The sequence below is a fragment of the Enhydra lutris genome, unplaced genomic scaffold, assembly GCF_002288905.1.
Source record: "Enhydra lutris kenyoni isolate GAN:26980312 unplaced genomic scaffold, ASM228890v2 scaffoldscaffold17, whole genome shotgun sequence".
In the NCBI taxonomy this organism is placed as follows: Eukaryota; Metazoa; Chordata; class Mammalia; order Carnivora; family Mustelidae; genus Enhydra; species Enhydra lutris.
The window spans coordinates 39,388,959-39,407,140 of NW_019154101.1; the positions used below are offsets into that span (position 1 = coordinate 39,388,959).

At 37.0% G+C, this 18,182-nt stretch overlaps 1 protein-coding gene across 1 annotated transcript in view; it reads left to right on the forward strand.

Moving 5' to 3' along the window:
* Positions 1-18,182, forward strand: part of LOC111147682 (androglobin) — a 164,093-nt gene that overhangs the window by 58,463 nt on the left and 87,448 nt on the right. The window contains exons 10-13 of the mRNA XM_022503902.1: positions 1,148-1,242; positions 8,796-8,970; positions 12,766-12,856; positions 17,198-17,327. Of these exons, the coding sequence (XP_022359610.1) occupies positions 1,148-1,242; positions 8,796-8,970; positions 12,766-12,856; positions 17,198-17,327 (491 nt within the window). The remainder of the gene's footprint in view (positions 1-1,147; positions 1,243-8,795; positions 8,971-12,765; positions 12,857-17,197; positions 17,328-18,182) is intronic.

The window sequence follows — 18,182 nt, forward strand, 5'->3', positions numbered from 1 at the left end:
TCTGTTACATATTGTTATATATAGCATATTATATAAAACATACTACATAAAATACCATCTATATTATATGACACATTGTAAAATATCCATAAATATTGATATATAATTACATAAACTATATAAATATAAAATATAATTACATATTAGTATATATAAATATATGTTAGTATATGTTTCCTCTGTATAAATAAACTATATATATGTGTGTGTGTGTGTGTGTGTGTGTGTATTCCTAGATTCAGGTCTCTGCTCCATGAAAAATATACAAAGTTTAATATAAATGTAAAAATATATTTTCATAAGTTTCATATATTTTACCTTTTAATCCTTTCTAGATTGATCCTGGTTCATATTTAACTTGTATTTTGTGGCTCTAAAAATATTATTCTTTAATAAATATCCAATATAGTTCAATATTAGTGCTTGAATTTGTAAAGGGATAAAACAAGCTTTTTAATTAAAAATAAAGATAATAGAGAAAAATAAATTATACCATTTTAGCCAGACTCTTTAAAGAACAAACGCATACTGAATCAAATATAGTAATTTCAGGTCTGTTAAGAAATATGTGAAAAAATAAGTGATGCTCAGAAACATTAAATATTAAGTAGCTCATATTGTACACCTGAAACTAATACAACACTGTATGCTAACTATCCTGGAAATAGATGATAGATAGATAGATAGATAGTTAGATAGGAACTTCCTGGCCAAATGTATCTATGTTTTCCTTCTTCTTGAAATGACATAGAAAGTTCTAGCCTGCTTTAAATTCAAAATAAGGTTTTATTTATGAAAGCTAAAAATATTTCAATTTTAAAATCATTCCTTTTGAATATAATCATTTGTAGACTATTATAAGTGACATTGACTAATAGCTAGAGTTTTTTTGATAACTTTTTTATAGTGACATAAAATGATCTCTTAAGCAATTAAATGGTATTATGATGAAGGCAAAACTAATGAGATGTTCTATAAAATAGATGCATATGTGACATTTAACATTTATTAAATGCGTTTACAATCATTTACCTATTTTTCACCATGCAAAGATGGGCTCATTAAGGAATTTGAACAATCTGGAATGATCTACTGACAGACCTATTTGGCGAGAATTTCCATGACATGGTATATGTTTTTTCTACAGGTTCTTCAGCAATACAGTTGCCACACATGGTTGTATATGCTACGTTTACACCCCTATATTTGTTCGAAAAAAAGATCTTTTCATTAGAAAAAATGGTAAGCGCTCAAGGCCAGGAAGCACAGTACCGTTTATGGTGTGTGTGTGTGTGTGTATGTGTGTGTGTGTGTGTGTATGAGTATGTGATAGAGTGTGTGTGTGTGTATGAGTAGGTGGATGAGAGGGGGGGCAGTGGGGAGGGAGAGCGAAATAAAGAGAGAGAGAGATTATTTGTTGTCGTAGAAGGTATATCAGAATTTAATTAAATTCTATACCTGGATTTCAGTCTACTTATCTTTAAAATATTAGACACTTGAACACAGGGACCTGGAACATTCAAAATTATCTTAGATGATTGCAATAGTTTCTTGTTAAAAAAATGTATCATTTTTTCCATTCTAAGCAAAAGAAAAGGCATATGAGTTATATATTTCAGTAAGAATCATATAAACATATCTAAATACTAATAAATTACCTTTCCATAACAGATCATAAATATTTTCTTAACATAAGATGATTTAAATGAACTCACAACCACAGCTGGTAAACTACTATTATAACCTCCTTGTAATCTTTAGATAATATACACAAAAAATGTTAATTGATTTTTCTTGTAAGTCTAACAATTTGGAGGAAATTTAGAAAATGTACACAAAGTCATTGGAATTAAAATATTCATAGTATAAATACCTAGACATACGCAATGCTAACATTTGGGGATATACCCTTTGATTTTTTTCTTCTGTGCATATATTCTGTATAAATATGTGTATATACTGTTTTACACAGTGGAATTAAATTTTATGAATTTATTAAATTTTGGAAGCCAGTTTTTCACTTTACACTCTATCATTAATTTTTTTCCATGATGTTAAATATTTGACCACATAATATTTAGTAGTGGTATGGTGTATTTAGGTTTCTAAACATGTATATATATTTAAGTAAATTAAGTAAACGTGTATATATTTAAATATATATATATTTAAGTAAATATATATTTACCCATTTCTCCCACCCCCCACCTTCTGCCTCTGACAACTCTACCAATCTGTTCTCTATTTCTGTGAGCTTGTTTTGTTTTGTTTTGTTTCCGATTCCACATATGAGAGATCATGTGGTATTTGTCTTTCTCTCACTTATTTCACTCAGCATAATGCCCTTGAGGTCCATCTATGTTGTCACGAATGGAAAGATTTCATTCTTTTCATGGCTGACTAATATTCCATCATTCCATTTTCATTTTGCTGCTCTAATAGTTTGAGTTCCACTGCCTTGTCTCTGAGCTGACTTATCCTTTCTCCCGCTTCTTCTAGTCTGTTGCTGAACTTTTCTAGTGCATTTTTCAGTTTAGTTACTGTATTCTTCAGCCCTTTGACTACTCTTCATTACTTTCTTGTATTTCCATCTTTTTGTTGAAGTTCTCACTGTGTTCATCCATTTTTCTCCCCAATTCAATGAGCATTTTTATGACAACTATGCTAAACTTTTTATCAGACAAATTACTTATCTCCCTTTTATTAAAGTTTTTCTCTGCGTTTTTATCTTGTTCTCCCTCTCTCTCCTTTTGGAACATATTCCTCTGTTCTTTATCTTGCTTAATTCTATTAGCTTCTATACAGGTGATGAACAATCATCTCTCCCAGTCTTGAAGGAGTGGCTCCATGCAGTAGATGAAGCTTGTCCTTAAACCTTGCCTCAGTTCTGGTTGTCACTTAAACCTTTGCGCTTGTCTGGGCAGAAGCTATCATATTTTTAATAGCCTCCCATCAGTGAGGATGTGCTAAGACTTGTCAGCATCCCTAAGGGGAGGATCTTGGCACTTAGATTCAGGCGATTTGGAAGTCAGAACTATAAGCTGCAGCTTTTAAAAGTATGTAAATATACATAGTCCTAGGGCTTGCAAGTGGCCAGGCTCTCTGGTGGTGTCCCCTGGTTGGCAGCCACAGAAAGTTGGGGCTCCAAATGATCAACAAGCCCTTTTCTGAGATCCCAGTGAGGGGCAACAAGGCAGAGGGAGCATCCAAGATGGTGTCCACAGCCTGTACTCCTTGAGAGCAGGTAGCTCCATAGTTCACTAGGTGTGTGCCAAACCTGATGTCCCTGAAGCCTGCATCAGGTAGGCTCCAGGGCAAGCCAAGAGTCCTGCTATACAGGCTCAATTTGCCCCTGCACAGTGCCACGGGTGGCAGCCTGCCAAAGACTGTCTCTCTACTTGCCACAGTCCTGTGGCACCCAGGAATGCAAACCACCACTTGCTACCAGAGCCAGACAATCAAGAGGCTTCCTTAAAGTGGTAGCTGCAAAAATTGGGGTGCCACCCATAAAAAGCAGAGCACCAGCCACGTGTAAATCCCCCCTGCAGGAGACACGGGGACTCTGGAGTGTGGTGGAGAAAAGAACAAAGATGGTGCTTGCCCTCTGAGGTCTCTGAGAAGGATCACTGTCAGTCCCATGATGTGTGTTGAATTAGAAATCTGCCCCTCAGGCAGCAGCCAGGAGGATTACTTAATAGGCCTCCTCCATGGAAAGACTGACCTCCTGGATCTGTTGCCTCTCGTTGTGCACCAGGGGTGGCAGTTGGTTAGCGACTCTTTCTCGATCTGTTATAGTCTGGTGGGAGCCACAAGCACAAGCTCCATTCGTTGGAGAGGTGTCCCCTGGCAACAGTCACAAAAACAGGGCACTGGATGGGAATATGAGCTCCTTTCCGGGTGTCACTAGTTCTTATAGTCCCATAGGACCAGGAATGCAAGTTCCCTGGCCTCCAGAGCCAGGTGGTCAAGAGGCATTCCCTGGGTGGCAGCTACAAAGATCAGGCATCCAGGCTTATGGAAAGCATCCTCCAGGAGATACTGGCGTTCTGGAGCAGGCAAAGGGAGAGTGTGAAGCTGGCTCACTGCCCCCCCACCCCCCACCCGGGTTCCTGGAGAATGTTCCAGCATACATGTGTGTGTATGAAATAAGATGCTGGCCCCTCAGGACGAGACTCTCATACAAGCGGGTGAGCCTCTTTCACTTTGGGTGCAATCAACCAGACTTGGATTGGATATAAAAACCACTTTTCTCCTTCCCTTTGGAAAGGGTGAAGTCCACCAGATTACTTGCTCTTCACTCTGCTTAGACAAACACAATATTGCACTTGGAGCTTACCAAATCCTAACCCCCTGGGGGGCTCCCAGACACGCATCACTTTGCTTAAAGCATGAGAAGACTAGATGGTGTAGTGATATAAACATAAATGTTCAATGGGCTAGTTAGAAAGAGCTAGATAGTAAAAATTCAATGACAGTTTGGTTGAAGTGTGAATCATCCAGGTGGCTGCTCATTGCACTTTACTATACAGTATATTTATCTTCTAGATCATTTGCCCAGGCGGCATAATATTATATCACTCCTTCTCTTTCCCTCCTCCTTCCTCCAGCTTCTCCTCTTCTGCCTTCTCTTCCTTTTCCTGCTCCTTTGTCCCTTTTGAATAGAAACCATTTCTTCATGAGAAAATCTGCCACTTAACAGGAGTAATACTGTCAAGATGACAGGGCACAATGTGCCTTTATGAATGTAGAGACAGTGGCAGTTTCTCTGATTTTAATTCAAAGTTAATTAACTTTAGTCATTGGCTAAATCCAAGTACATTTCCTTGACCTCCCACCAAATTAAGTCTCTGATTCAGATTTGAGCTGGCCATCTATCTCAGGCCTCAGTTTTAAAAAGTAAAAGTTTATGTGGCACTGGCCCAGCTGTTGTCTTACGTATTCCAGAGTTTTAACACCATGGACTGCAAAATGACCAGAGCCGTGTTTTGGGGAATGCCATGGTCTCTTAATGGGAAGTACTCCAGCACTTCTTAAAACTACAAAATATAAAAGTGCTCGGCTATCCTACTGAGAAATTAGTATTTAAACACAAAGTTAGTTTTGAATTTAAAGGACAAAAAAGATCACCCATGTTTGTTGTTAATTCAACACACGTCTATTAATTACCTATTATGTGCTAAACAATGATTTAGTCTTTGAGGACCTGGTAACAAGCAAGACTAACAAAATTCCCTCCTTACAAAACCCAGAGTCTAATGAAGAAGACAGACAAGCCAACAAGAGTAATAAAGTTAGAAAATTGGTACAACAGAGATCATACAAGTTATTTGTCATATAATAGAAATAGTGTTCAAATAATGTGTGTTGGATGACTGACTAACTGAATGAAGTTAGCGTAATAAACGGGAAAAAGTGTGCTCAAAGCAGATGTTTCTTTTGGAAAGTCTGGAGGTAAAGGAGAGCTCACTGGGTTCAGAGAAGTACTAGAAATTGAGCAAATGGCAAGGGGAGAAGACTAGAGGCAGCTTGAGATGTGGGAGGGAGTCAGGACCTACAGTGTTACAAATCCTTCCTCTGGGGGTTGAAAATGGCTTAAAGGACCCAGAGGTTCAGGAATTAGCCCAATGTCTGTAATAATATCAAATGAACTATTTCACCCATCTCCCCACCCACCTCCCATCTGGTAACCATCAGCTTGTTCTCTATAGTTAAGAGTCTGTTTCTTGGGTGAAATAGATGACAGGAATTAAGGAGCACGCTTATGATAAGAACTGGGTGAATTATTGAATCACTGTAGTGTGTACCTGAAACTGATATATATTGATAAATCAACTTCAAGGCTGTAATAAACTGGCTATAGCCTCAATGGTCTCCCTAACTTACCTACTGATTCTTTTCCATTAGCTATTAGGCTAATCTAGTTCTCCTGGCCAATCAGAATGAGATACAATGTTTTAAAGAAAAATCAACAGAAAAAGAATTCTAATAGAGTTTTGTTAAATGCAGTACGTCGTTAAAAATTATAGCCCAAAGACAATGAGACCAATAAGTAAAATAAAGGCAATACTTTACATTTCTTGAAAAAATTGGCCCAGAATACAACAGAAAGAAAACTTGGAAAGGAACAAGATGGCATGAATTACCCCATTTTCTTGCTTTTGGATATTCTAAATAGTTTTAGTTTTATTTAAATAAGTAATCTGCAATTTCTAAGAAAGCCACCCACTTGCTCAAACTCCTACTTTTAGATGATTTGAGGTATCTGGCTGGCTCAGTTGGTAGAGCATGTGACTCTTGATCTCAGGGTTGTGAGTTCTAGTCTCACCATGGGGCTAGAAAAAAAAAGGAATGTTTAAGGTGGGATGGGCCAGAAGGGTGAAAGGGTCTTGGGGGCAAGGAAAATTCTAATATAAGTCTATACATGAAATATTCAAAAATATTTCTCGAGTGCCTACTCAGGGTTTCATCTGAGTGAAAATTTACCATTCTAAATCTCTCTCTGCCCCTAACTCTAATCTAAGAAAATATGAGGTTCTTTAACAAAGTCTCTCAATATCAAAATATAACTATTATCCAAATTATTATAAATTATTACATCATTCAGAAGTATCTTCAAATATGTTAGAAATGAAATGAAGTATGAGAAATCAGCTTACTTTCCTTAAATCCAGATAGTATTTTTGTGGATTATTCAAACAATACCATAGGTGTTAATACTATGCTTAATTATTTGACACGAGACCTTACATTTTCAAATGCTTTAAATAACTTTATTTCCTTATGCTTTATGGCTCCAAAAAGAGTAAAGAATCTACATATTTGGTTGCAGTTAAAAGAAGGATTTGAGATGTATAGACCAACTTTAATGAATAATAAAGTATCTGGAAATGATTCAGTTTATAAATACTACTTTGAGTAGGGCTTCTATTTTGGAGATAAAGTATAAATTTTTTTTAAAGATTTTATTTGACTAAGAGAGACAGCCAGAGAGGGAACACAAGCAGGGAGAGTGGGGAAGGGAGAAGTAGGCTTCTCACAGAGCAGGAAGGCCTACATGGGGCTGAAGGTATGACCTGAGCTGAAGGCAGATGCTTAATACCTGAGCCACTCAGGTGCCCTCAGGTATAAATTTTATAGTATTCTTTTTTTGGTTACTACCCTGAGGCATTGCTTATTGAATAACATAAATAAATTCTCCCATAAATTCCCATTTTGAGTGATGGAAAACTGTTAAACTTGTCAGGGTAAAAGTTGAAGAAAAAGGTTTAGACTTTAGAATATCTATCAGAAAACATTTTTAGGCCATTATAATACCAGAGGTTTCCACTTTTTTCTCAAGAAATTGCTAACATTCACCAAAAGGATAAAGAAGATGTAACAATTTCCTCTTTTTTTTTTTTTTTTTTTTTTTCTGAACTGGGTTCCACTCCCAGTATGGAGCCCAACATGGGATGTGAACTCACAACCCTGAAGTAAGACCTGAGCTGAGATTAAGAGTGGAATGCTTAACCAATTGAGCCACCCAGGCGCTACTCCTCTGCTTTTTAATTAGGCCTTTTCCCCCCTTAAACATTGAATCACTTTCCTCTTTATTTGGCATATTTTTAGCACTTTTAAGTGGCTTTTCTGGACTCAACAGTGTACTGATAAGCTCTTTCCAATTATTAATTAATTATTACAATCATTAGTTAATCCCTAGATTCAGAAAGAACTGTTTTATCTCACAGACACCCCACCTATTTTGCTTCTCCCGGAAGTATAGACTGAGTTATAGAGAAACGAATCACCAGGGCAAGGCATGTTCTGGCTGAGGCAATAATTTGGAACAGGCTAATTGATGGGTTTCTGGTCCTCATTTAAATGACTGTTTTATAAATATACATTTTCAAGCATTGCTATTTGCAGAGAAATCAATAATGCAAAATCACTAGGAAGAAAAATAGTTATTGGCAAAACTGACTTAAATGTACTTATTTTATTTTACTTTAAATGTTTCAACATTTAGACTGCAAATGCCAGAATATGCTATAGAATATATTACTTTAACTCTCACAGACTTTTTGATTTCTTATGGCATATTTCAGCCATCAGTGAGTAACTGAAGTTCTCCTTAAACATGATTCTGAATTGTTCCAAAGCAACATAGCAGCTTTAGGAGATCTGAATGGTTGCATAGGGGAAGCATCTTGGAGAATTACTTGATTTGGCAGGATTTGGGACAGCCTCTCTCCTCTGGCTTTCTATGAGTGGCTCCATTGTCCGGAGAGATCATGGGGATTTCCTGTAGGGTGAGGTGTAAGCTGCAGACAAGGAACTAGTTATCACCACATTGACCTGACCTACTAAGAGCAGTGTTTTTTTTTTTTCTTTAATACTATGTAGCGGTTGCTGGTGACTAAACAAACAAACAAACAAAAACTTCACATATTAAGCACTTTTATCAAATCTTTAACTGATCGTAATAATAATGGTTGATTTATTTGGGACCAAAACTGATGTGCTAAGATTTTTTTTTTTCCCAATCTCAGAAGATCTTAAGCTTTTAGAACTGAAAAGTGGCTTCTAGCTCTAGTCTCTCATTTTGCATATGAGTAAGTGGGGGCCTCAGAAAAATAAAAACATGAAGAGAAATACAAATGGTAATAGTGCTTATGTTAGGAGGTGGAAATATAGGTTATTTTTCCTTTATTACCACTTTATTATGGTAAAATATTCTTGTAACGACAAAAAAGTGGTTTATTTAAATGCACAAGGCAATTTCATGTATCCCTTTACATGTGCCTTCTGCCCTTTAGGCTGGTTCTGCAGAGAAGCTGAGAGAATACGGCCTCTCCCACATCTGTAGCCACCCCGTGCTGGTAACCAGGACTAGGTCTTGCCCCCTCATAGCACCTCCGAAATCACCTCCTGTACCTGCCTGGAAACTCTTTCGTCAAAAAAAGGAAACTGTTATAACAGATGAAGCTCAAGGTATTGTTCCTGTCGTCTGCAAATCTTTCTAACAAGCCTTTCTCTGCATGAAGGTCTAATAGTGTCATTTGTAATGAAAGATGTATATCAAGGCAAACCACCTAACATTATACCTAAAGCCTACATTCAATTTTATATCTAAATTTTATGTCCTTAAAGGATCAATTCGCTACATGTCAGAAGCTGAGCAGTTTGGTTTGCATCTAAACTGACCAGCCATGGCGCCTGGGTGGTTCAGTTGGTTGGGCAACTGCTTTCGGCTCAGGTCACGGTCTCAGAGTCCTGGGATCGAGCCCCCGTTGGGAGTCCCTCCTTGGGGGAGTCTGTTTTTCCCTCTCCCCCTGCTGCTGCTCTCCCTCTCTTATATGGATGGATAAAATCTTAAAAAAAAAAAAAAGAAAAAGAAAAAAAAAGAAAAGAAAAAGAAAAAGAAAAAATGGTTTCCTTAAAATAAATAAACAAATTGACCAGCTATATATATCCAGGCCATTCTTTGGGTGAGGGTATTGTTGTCATTATTGTGACAGAAAATGGTTTGTAACAAATAATAGAAAAAACGTAAAGAGCATATTTAAGCCACTGGTGTGAAATCACTCTAGAGTGCCCTGTAGAACATAACTTTTGAATTAACTGATTTATGTTTAGAATAGAAGCTGACCTTTGTCTAGAATATAGGAACAGAACTTCTGCCCTGGACTGGCTTCTATGGGAATGTTGTTCTAAGCCACCCTGAATGGCTGTTGGGCTAGAAATAAAGAGGTTCCTGCGGCGGCCGTGGGGGGTGAGAGGGGCAGGGGACTGTGCCCACCTGGCTCTTATTCTCAGTTCACTTCTAACTTCTTCACAATCTAAATTCTTCACAATTCCAAAACCTTCAATGTTTCTTCCCTCCAAGTCTTCATTCTTACTCTATTTTTTTTCATGAGCACCAAGTTTGAACGGCAAAAGATGTGAGCAAGGGCATTAATTAAAAAAAAAAAAAATCAATTTTAACATGGAAGCATGAATCTGAGCAGATGCGATTAAAAAAAGGAAAAAAATAATAATTTAAAAATTATGGCGTGGCAGAATAGCTCACAATTTTTGTTTAGGCTACATCTATTGCATTTCTGTGCCTAATTTAGAACTTGCAGTTTCTCATAAAGGATGATAAAGAACTGACCTGTCATGGATTATTTATCTATATATAGGCCTCTGTGCCTGTGGATATATATATCTTTCTTATTCCAAAACACTTCGATTGCTTTAATTGTCTTTGTTCAAAAAAGCTTTTTTTTTTTTTTTAATATCTTTTGTGTTTGTCTCCTTGCTTTTGCTTTTTCTCCCTTTGTCTTTGTTGATTGCTCATTGTTTTCTAATTGCATTCCTCTAGCAATGGGGATATCACATTCTAGAGGTTTTCACATTAGGGGTTCTGTTAACAGGTATGTTATACCCTCAGGAACGATGAAGGCAAAGCCTCCGGCCGCTTACTAATGGCATCACTGGGAAGCTCGGAAGTATGCTTTAAGCCTTTGGTGCCCTGCAGTCAGGCTTGTACCTTCTCTTGGTGGTGTTTCCTGTGGCTCCAGCTACCAGTTCAAGACTAGTTGATTCCCCATTGCCAGTGACCAGAGGACCACCCCTGGGTTATGATGTAATCCCAAAGTCTGGGTAGTACTCAGAACTCTAAATCTTCCATGGCCACAGAGATTGGAATATTTACCTGTTCCCTGCCTCCTACTTCCAACCATAATTTACATGTTTTTAAAATACAAATTACAACTGTTAACCATGTAATTTTCCTCACATTTGCTTTTTGCACTACATGATACAACCAGTACATCAGGTAGCAAAGATTTTCTAGCACAACGTGTTTTATCTTTTCCAGAAAAGAATAGAGACTAAAGAAATAATCTGGTTTAAAGGGAAGAAGAAACGGTCAATTTTTTTTTCTTTTTTTTTTTAACTAGGCCTATCTGCCTCTCTCTTTCCTGCTTGATTATTCCATTTCTTTACATCCTTTGAGCTTCTGCAGTGAGCTGTTGATGCCTGCTTGGGACACAGAACTTTCCAATTTTTATTCCCCCCTCCCACACCCCCTCCTCCTTCCGTTCCCTCCTCTTTCCTGTTCTCTGTCTTTCTGAACCAGAGATCAGCTTTCACATGATACTTGAAAGAAAGTCTTTTGCTTTTAAATGCTATATTTTAGTTCAGTGTGTAGAGCCACACTGAAAACAGTTGTTCCTTCAGAGCCTTGAAGAATAGTTGGATGAAGTGAAAAATATTGACCCTACAGAGCTTTTCTGACTTCACAACTGATTGTCATGTCATTCTAGGTAAGTGATGGCTCTGTGGCAAGCTGGGGAAGAAAAATCTACAATTGGTGGAAATCCGTAACTGGTCTGCCACCTCGAGTCTCACCCTGTAACCTTCTTTTTTTTTTTTTTTTTTTTTTTTTTTTTTATTTATTTGAGAGAGAGAGCATGAGAAGGGAGAAGGTCAGAGGGAGAAGCAAACTCCCCATGGAGCTGGGAGCCCCATGCAGGACTCGATCCCAGGACTCTGGGATCACAACCTGAGCCGAAGGCAGTCGCCCAACAAACTGAGCCACCCAGGCGCCCGGTAACTTTCTATGTACTGGGTTTAATATTTAAGGGGAAAATTAGCAGGGAGAGAAAGAGAGAGAAAGAGAGATCATTTTAGTGTGACCATGGAATAAGGAGAAAAAATTATGTACTTTTATCAAAGCTTCACTTTTTTTCCCCAATAGTTACCCTTTCCACTGCTGGAGAAGCTTTTGTTAAAACAATCATCCCTAATGTTTAATTTCAGTGACCACCATAGGATGCTTGAGCTCTGTGCCATATGCATGGAGAGTTTCTTCCTTGTAGATCAATTTCAGACTCTTTCAGGAGTCTCCACAAGGCCTTTCTTGATCCACTGCTTTCTCTTCTACCCATGACCTTCACTTAGTTACATTTTCTGTGCTTCTGCTACCATCTCCAGGTGTTAGTCTGCATTTCCTCTTCATGTTTCAGCAATTGTATTGCAGAGGTCAACTAAAAGAACACAGTTTTAAGTGAAAAACATTTAAAGAAGTAACAGTGAGGGATGCTTGGGTAGCTCAATCCATTAAGCGTCTAACTTTGGCTCAGGTCATGATCCCTGGGTCCTGGGATCAAGGCTCACATTGGGCTCCTTGATCAGTGAGGAATCTGTTTCTCCCTTTGCCTGCTGCTCCCCCTGCTTATGCTCTCTCTTTCTGTCAAATAAATAAATAAAATCTTAAAAAAAAAAAAAGTAGGAATGAATGTCCAGTAATAACAAGGAGACGTTGTTAACTTTCTCCCTTGAGACTTGATTGCTTCAAGTTTAAGTCTGGAAAGCAACAGAGAAGTAGACTTCAAATATCTAATATTGGCAGGACGTATAAAGCCTTTCAATATAAAACCTACGTATCCCAGTACATTCCTATTTCCCTCTTTTTTTTTTTTTTTTAAGATTTTATTTATTTATTTGACAGACAGAGATCACAAGTAGGCAGAGAGGCAGGCAGAGAGAGAGAGGAAGGGAAGCAGGCGCCCTGCTGAGCAAAGAGCCCGACGCGGGGCTCGATCCCAGGACCCTGGGATCATGACCTGAGCCGAAGGCAGAGGCTTCAACCCACTGAGCCACCCAGGCGCCCCTCCTATTTCCCTCTTTTGAAATTTGTTGGATAAATAATTAGTGTTATCAGTATTATAATAGATGTTAAGTTATGCATTTAATCTTAGAAGATTTTAAAAAGTACATTATGCCACCTGTTTCTTTTAGAATTAATAACGGAGAAGCCCGAACAATTTCTTGAAATTTCAAGTCCGTTCTTGAATTATAGGATGACTCCATTTACCATTCCAACAGAAACGTAAGTATGTAACATTCTTTCCCACAAATACATCTTGCTGACAAATGAAGTATTTTGTGAATTGTGTGGTTAGAAATGTATGCTTTGGTGACAGATGTACTAAACTTTGTATCACTGCGGTGATTACAGGCAAACAATATTCTTAGATTCTTTTTCACAGTAATAAGTAGAGAAGATAAATCCTGAATAGGTAAAAATAAAGCTTAACTATGCCCGGCTTTACAGCTTTGGCTACTGTTTTAGAAGAGTAAAGTACTTTGTTTTACTTAAACATTAACACTAACAAATGCTTTTGGTTGTTATCTGATAATGAAATCATAAGAGCACAGGATTGTCATAGAAACCAGAGAGATGAAGTGTATCAATCTTAGGGAAAAAAACAAAAACAAAAACAAAAAAACTAAGTAGAACAACAAAGACAATCAAGAAGTAAAAGGAGGAAGAGGAGGAAGAGAAATCCAAATATACTAATATTTGTCTATGGCAAAAGGGGTAAAAATAAAGACTATCATCCTGAATCTAAAATTTCTAACGAGCTCAGAGAAGTGAACAGCAAGTCCACAAATAGCAATAAATGAGAAGAATTAGTGAGTGATATAAGGGGAGAATATGATTACCACCACTAAAACAGTGGTAATTTGTTATGCAGTGTTAAGTAACTAACACATGGGTCTATTCCTATGTCAAAGATTACCAAACTTATAGTCTAAGCTTGTGCAGCTCACTGTACTTCAATTATCCATCAATAACATTGTAATGCATAAGGATAAATAATAATGTGTAAAATGGTTTTAAAAAAATAGGGATTCTAGGAATTCAAGAATTCAAGGGATACAATAATAGCTGAAAGTAAGGATTCGACAGATGTGTTTCATCAGAGATTAGATACAGCAAAAAAGACAACTGGCAAAATGGAAAACAGACCAGAGATAATATCCAGACTGAAAGATTAAGACTAAACATTAATAAGTAAATGGGGAAAAGTACAATAAAAACTAAAGGGACAAGTTGAAAAAGACCAACATATTTGCAAGTGGGTCTCAGAAATAGAGAGATGGGAGAATAATGACAAACTAAAACTATAATGGCAAAATATCCTAAAGTAAAAGAGAAATAAAATCAAGTCAAGAATCAATCAGAAAGTTCTGACATCAAGCAACGTAAACACAAAAAAACCTGCAACTAGACACATCGGGGTAAAACCGAAGACAGATAGGGTACAGGGATACGTAGGGATAAAGTCAAAGTCCTGTCTCACAAACCAACATGGATGAATGTCACACAAAATTATTAGACCGAAGAAGTCTGGTGTAAAAGGTACACGGGTTGCTTTTAATTATCCTACTAACAGACATTATGCAAAGAAAAATAAAAAGCAATCCATGGTCTTGGAAGTCATGATGATGGTTTTTGGTGGTGAGGAGGTCCAGCCGTGCTTGGGAGACACTCGGCACAGCTCAGGGGGCACTGGCAACATTAGTATCCCTTGGTCTGAATCATGGTGACATGGCCATGCTTCCTTTGAGATTTTTTCAGCAAGTTTTACACTTATGATTTGGTCCTTTGTTCAATGTCTTTTAAACTTAAGTAAAACTTCATGAAATATTTTGAATAGTTTATATTATAGGTCACACAGTGACCAGGAGTGAGGGGTTAGCTTTCTTTGGACGTAGGGAGATCTGTGACAGGAATGTAAGCTGAGGAAGAAGAGCAGTTAAACTTGAGATCAGAAGTCAGTTCGTTGCATTGTTTTATTTTTAGAGCCTCTTTACATCACAGCCAGTTAATTGACATTGTATGAACTCTGTTTAAGTTGAAAATATTAGATTCTTCAAAGCAGTAACTGTCAAGGCTCCTGTCAGTTCTGTGTACCAACAACTGACCATTGAGAAGGGGGTTAGGAGGGACCCCTTGGTAACACTCCTCTGGATAGTCCTTGGCAGTTAGTAATGTCAAGCCTTGAGGGACAACTTTATCAACTGAAAACATGGTTTGCTGCTACTTTGATTTCAAAAATTTGTTACTGTTACAAATTTACAAACCCATTTTTCTTCAAACTTTTGTTTTAACTCTTCATAAAATCTTATTTTATACTTAAATCTATGAATTTCCATAAAAGTTTTAAATATACTTAGTTTTGAAATTTATTTAAATATTTTAGATGGCATTTGCTACATCACTATGTTTTGTTATCTCCCTAAGAACTTTAAAAGACAGAAATCGTAGGAAATAAAATCTTGCCAAGTATTTAAATCTTTATTAAAGTTCAAATAGTCAAACTCAAATATTTTGAGAACCTTAATTTTTCCTATATATGCTATTAGTTTTTACAAACCAAAATTTTCTTATATGTTGTAACTTAATCATGAAGCTAAAATTAAATATGTCATACATTTGAAAGCCTGATTTGTTGGATTATGTAACATGCTAAGTTCTTTCATATGTTACAAATACACAATAGCATATCTACATAGAGTTTTCCTGAACTTAATATAAAAATGTTAATGTTTCATAATTTTTCTAAATTTTATACTTAGTATTACCCACTAAATGATTTTTCCATTCCAAGTAACTTTTTAATCCTCTCTCAACTGATGAGATTGCATACCGATCAGAGATTTTGTGGATTTTGAAAGCCAGAGCTGCAGACTATCAGGACAAATTTTCTCATGACCCAGACTTTTACAATCTCTGTGTCAATAAGCACAGGTTGGTTTCATAGCCTGAATTCCCTGAGTTACTCCCTTACTCGATTTTCTTATATTTTCTTTCAGCTTCATTATCTGGTCAAGGTGGACAGAAGTCTAAAATCCAGGTCTAACTGACTCTGACACCTGATTGGATTCAACTAGTCACTGTTTGAATCTGTTATAAGTTTCCTGGCTTTATTCAATCCAGCAGAGGCAAAAACAAAGATGTGAATGACATTTCATCCTACATGAAAGAAAGGTCGCTTGTCCTACTTTGCTGTGCAGTCAGAGTTCTCAGGTCAACATGAGTGCAAGCCCTTTTTTTGGCAAGTCCTTGAGAGTGACTGCTATCACAAGTGATCTTCCCTGGAACTCTGTCTGTGCTAGCAACATGTCAAATTGGCCCATTCTTGGCTCCTGGCCTTGTGGGAATCAGAACCTCACAAATATGACTGTGCTACCCTCTAGTGGCGGTTTCAGGTAAATCAGACATGGTTAGCTTGAGGCCAATTAAGAACTTTTCACTGAACACAAGTAAAGGAAAAAAAAGAAAGTGTAGGAAATCTGTATACATGAACTTTAATTTTATCTTTGTGAAGTATATAACCTAAAATGTATTTACCATAACAAATGTCTTTTTATTGTGCTTGTAAACTCGGAGGAATGACAATGGCAATTCAAGGTCATTTCAGCAATAACTTGAAAGAAATATCCTACACTCCTGTAGCTAGTATGAATGTCACAGTTATAAACTCAAGTGTTCAAGACTCACTCAGATTTCTGACTCTGAGTCCCATTTCACTGATACATTACTCTAATACTGAGTTAAATCAGGTCTAAATGTCAAATTCCTACATTCTCATCATCAACATTTAAAGATGATCACCATAGTTTTAAAATAGCATTCCAGAAAAGTTTTACGACAATGCATTGACTGATATGGATATTTCTTCAGTAGTGTAGAAGGCAAGTCAGTGTTTTTAACAGGAAATAAAATTTGTTTTCAGATATAAAAGGAGATGATAAAATGAACAAAATCAGAAATTCCCACTCTTGACAAAACTGCTGTTATTAATGTACAACGTAGTATCAGTCTATAAAAAAGAAGGAAATCTTGCCATTTGTGACAACATGGCTGGACCTTAAGGGCATTCTGCTAAGTGAAATAAGTCAGAGAAAGACAAATGCCATGTGATCTCACTTATACGTGGAATCTAAAAAGTCAAAACCAAACACAAACACCCAAGATACAGAGAACAGATTGATGGTTGCCAGAGGAAGGAGGTACATGAAATGGGTAAAGTGGGGTCAAAAGGTACAAACTTCCAGTTATAAAATACACAAGTCATGAGATATAATGCCCATGACGATTGCAGGTAACAATGCTGTATTGTATGCTCGGAAGTTGCTAAGAGAGGAGATTCTAAGTGTTCTCATGACAAAGAAAAATGATTGCAACTATGTGTGGCAATGGATGTTAACTATGCTTGTGATCATCTTACAATATATATGAATATCAAATCATCATGTTGTACACCTGAAACTAATATGGTGTTATATGGGAGTTATACCTCAATAAAAAAAAATGACGGTTATTTATTAGTAACTTCAAATAAGAAATTAGGATAACAAAAGTTTTTTTTTTTATTAGCCATTTTGTACAGTCTTTTATTAAGAAAGGGGTGCCTCCTAGATTTGATTTATCATCCATTACCGAGAATGATGAAACCGCCACCATTAGCCAGCCAGACTTAAGCCAATTGACAGGAGCAGTTTCTCAGGTAACTATGTTACTCTTATTATCAGCCCAACTCTTACTTATAAAATATCTTTTCTTAACTTGTGAAATATATTATACACAAAAGACTGTATAACATGCAATTGAACAGACTAAAGAATGTTATGAAAATAAGCTTTTTAGATTATAAAGTGACATATTCATTCCTTATAGAAGTCCTTTGTGCGGGGCACCTGGGTGGCTCAGTGGGTTAAAGCCTCTGTCTTCGGCTCAAGTTATGATCCAAGGGTCCTGGGATCGAGCCCCATATCGGGCTCTCTGCTCAGCAAGGAGCCTGCTTCTTCCTCTCTGCCTGCCTCTCTGCCTACTTGTGATCTCTGTCAAATAAATAAATAAAATCTAAAAAAAAAAAAAAAAAAGAAGTCCCTTGTGCATCTCCTATCTTCCATTCAGAGTTTGGTGTTAACCAAGCCCACACTCTTCTTCTTCCTCCTTTTTTTTTTTTTTTTTTAAAGATTTTATTTATTTGAGAGAGAAAGAGAGAGCACATGAGCAGTACAGCACAAGTAGAGGGAGCAACAGAGGGAGAGTGAGAAGCAGACTTCCCGCTGAGCAGGGAGCTGGATACAGGGCTCAACCTCAGGACCCTGAGATCATGACCCAAACTGAAGGTAGACTCGGACCAGCTGAATCACCAGGTGTCCAAACCCATACTCTTCTAATTTTGCCAATTACATATATACATTTATAAACAGTATAACCTTAGTTTAATTGTTATGTAATTTTCTTTAAATGGACCCATTAATTCCTCTGGGACTTCTTTCACTTAGCATCATTTATGAGCTTTACCAGCTGTTGTATGTCATAGTTCATTCATTTCAACTGGTTGAAGATATCT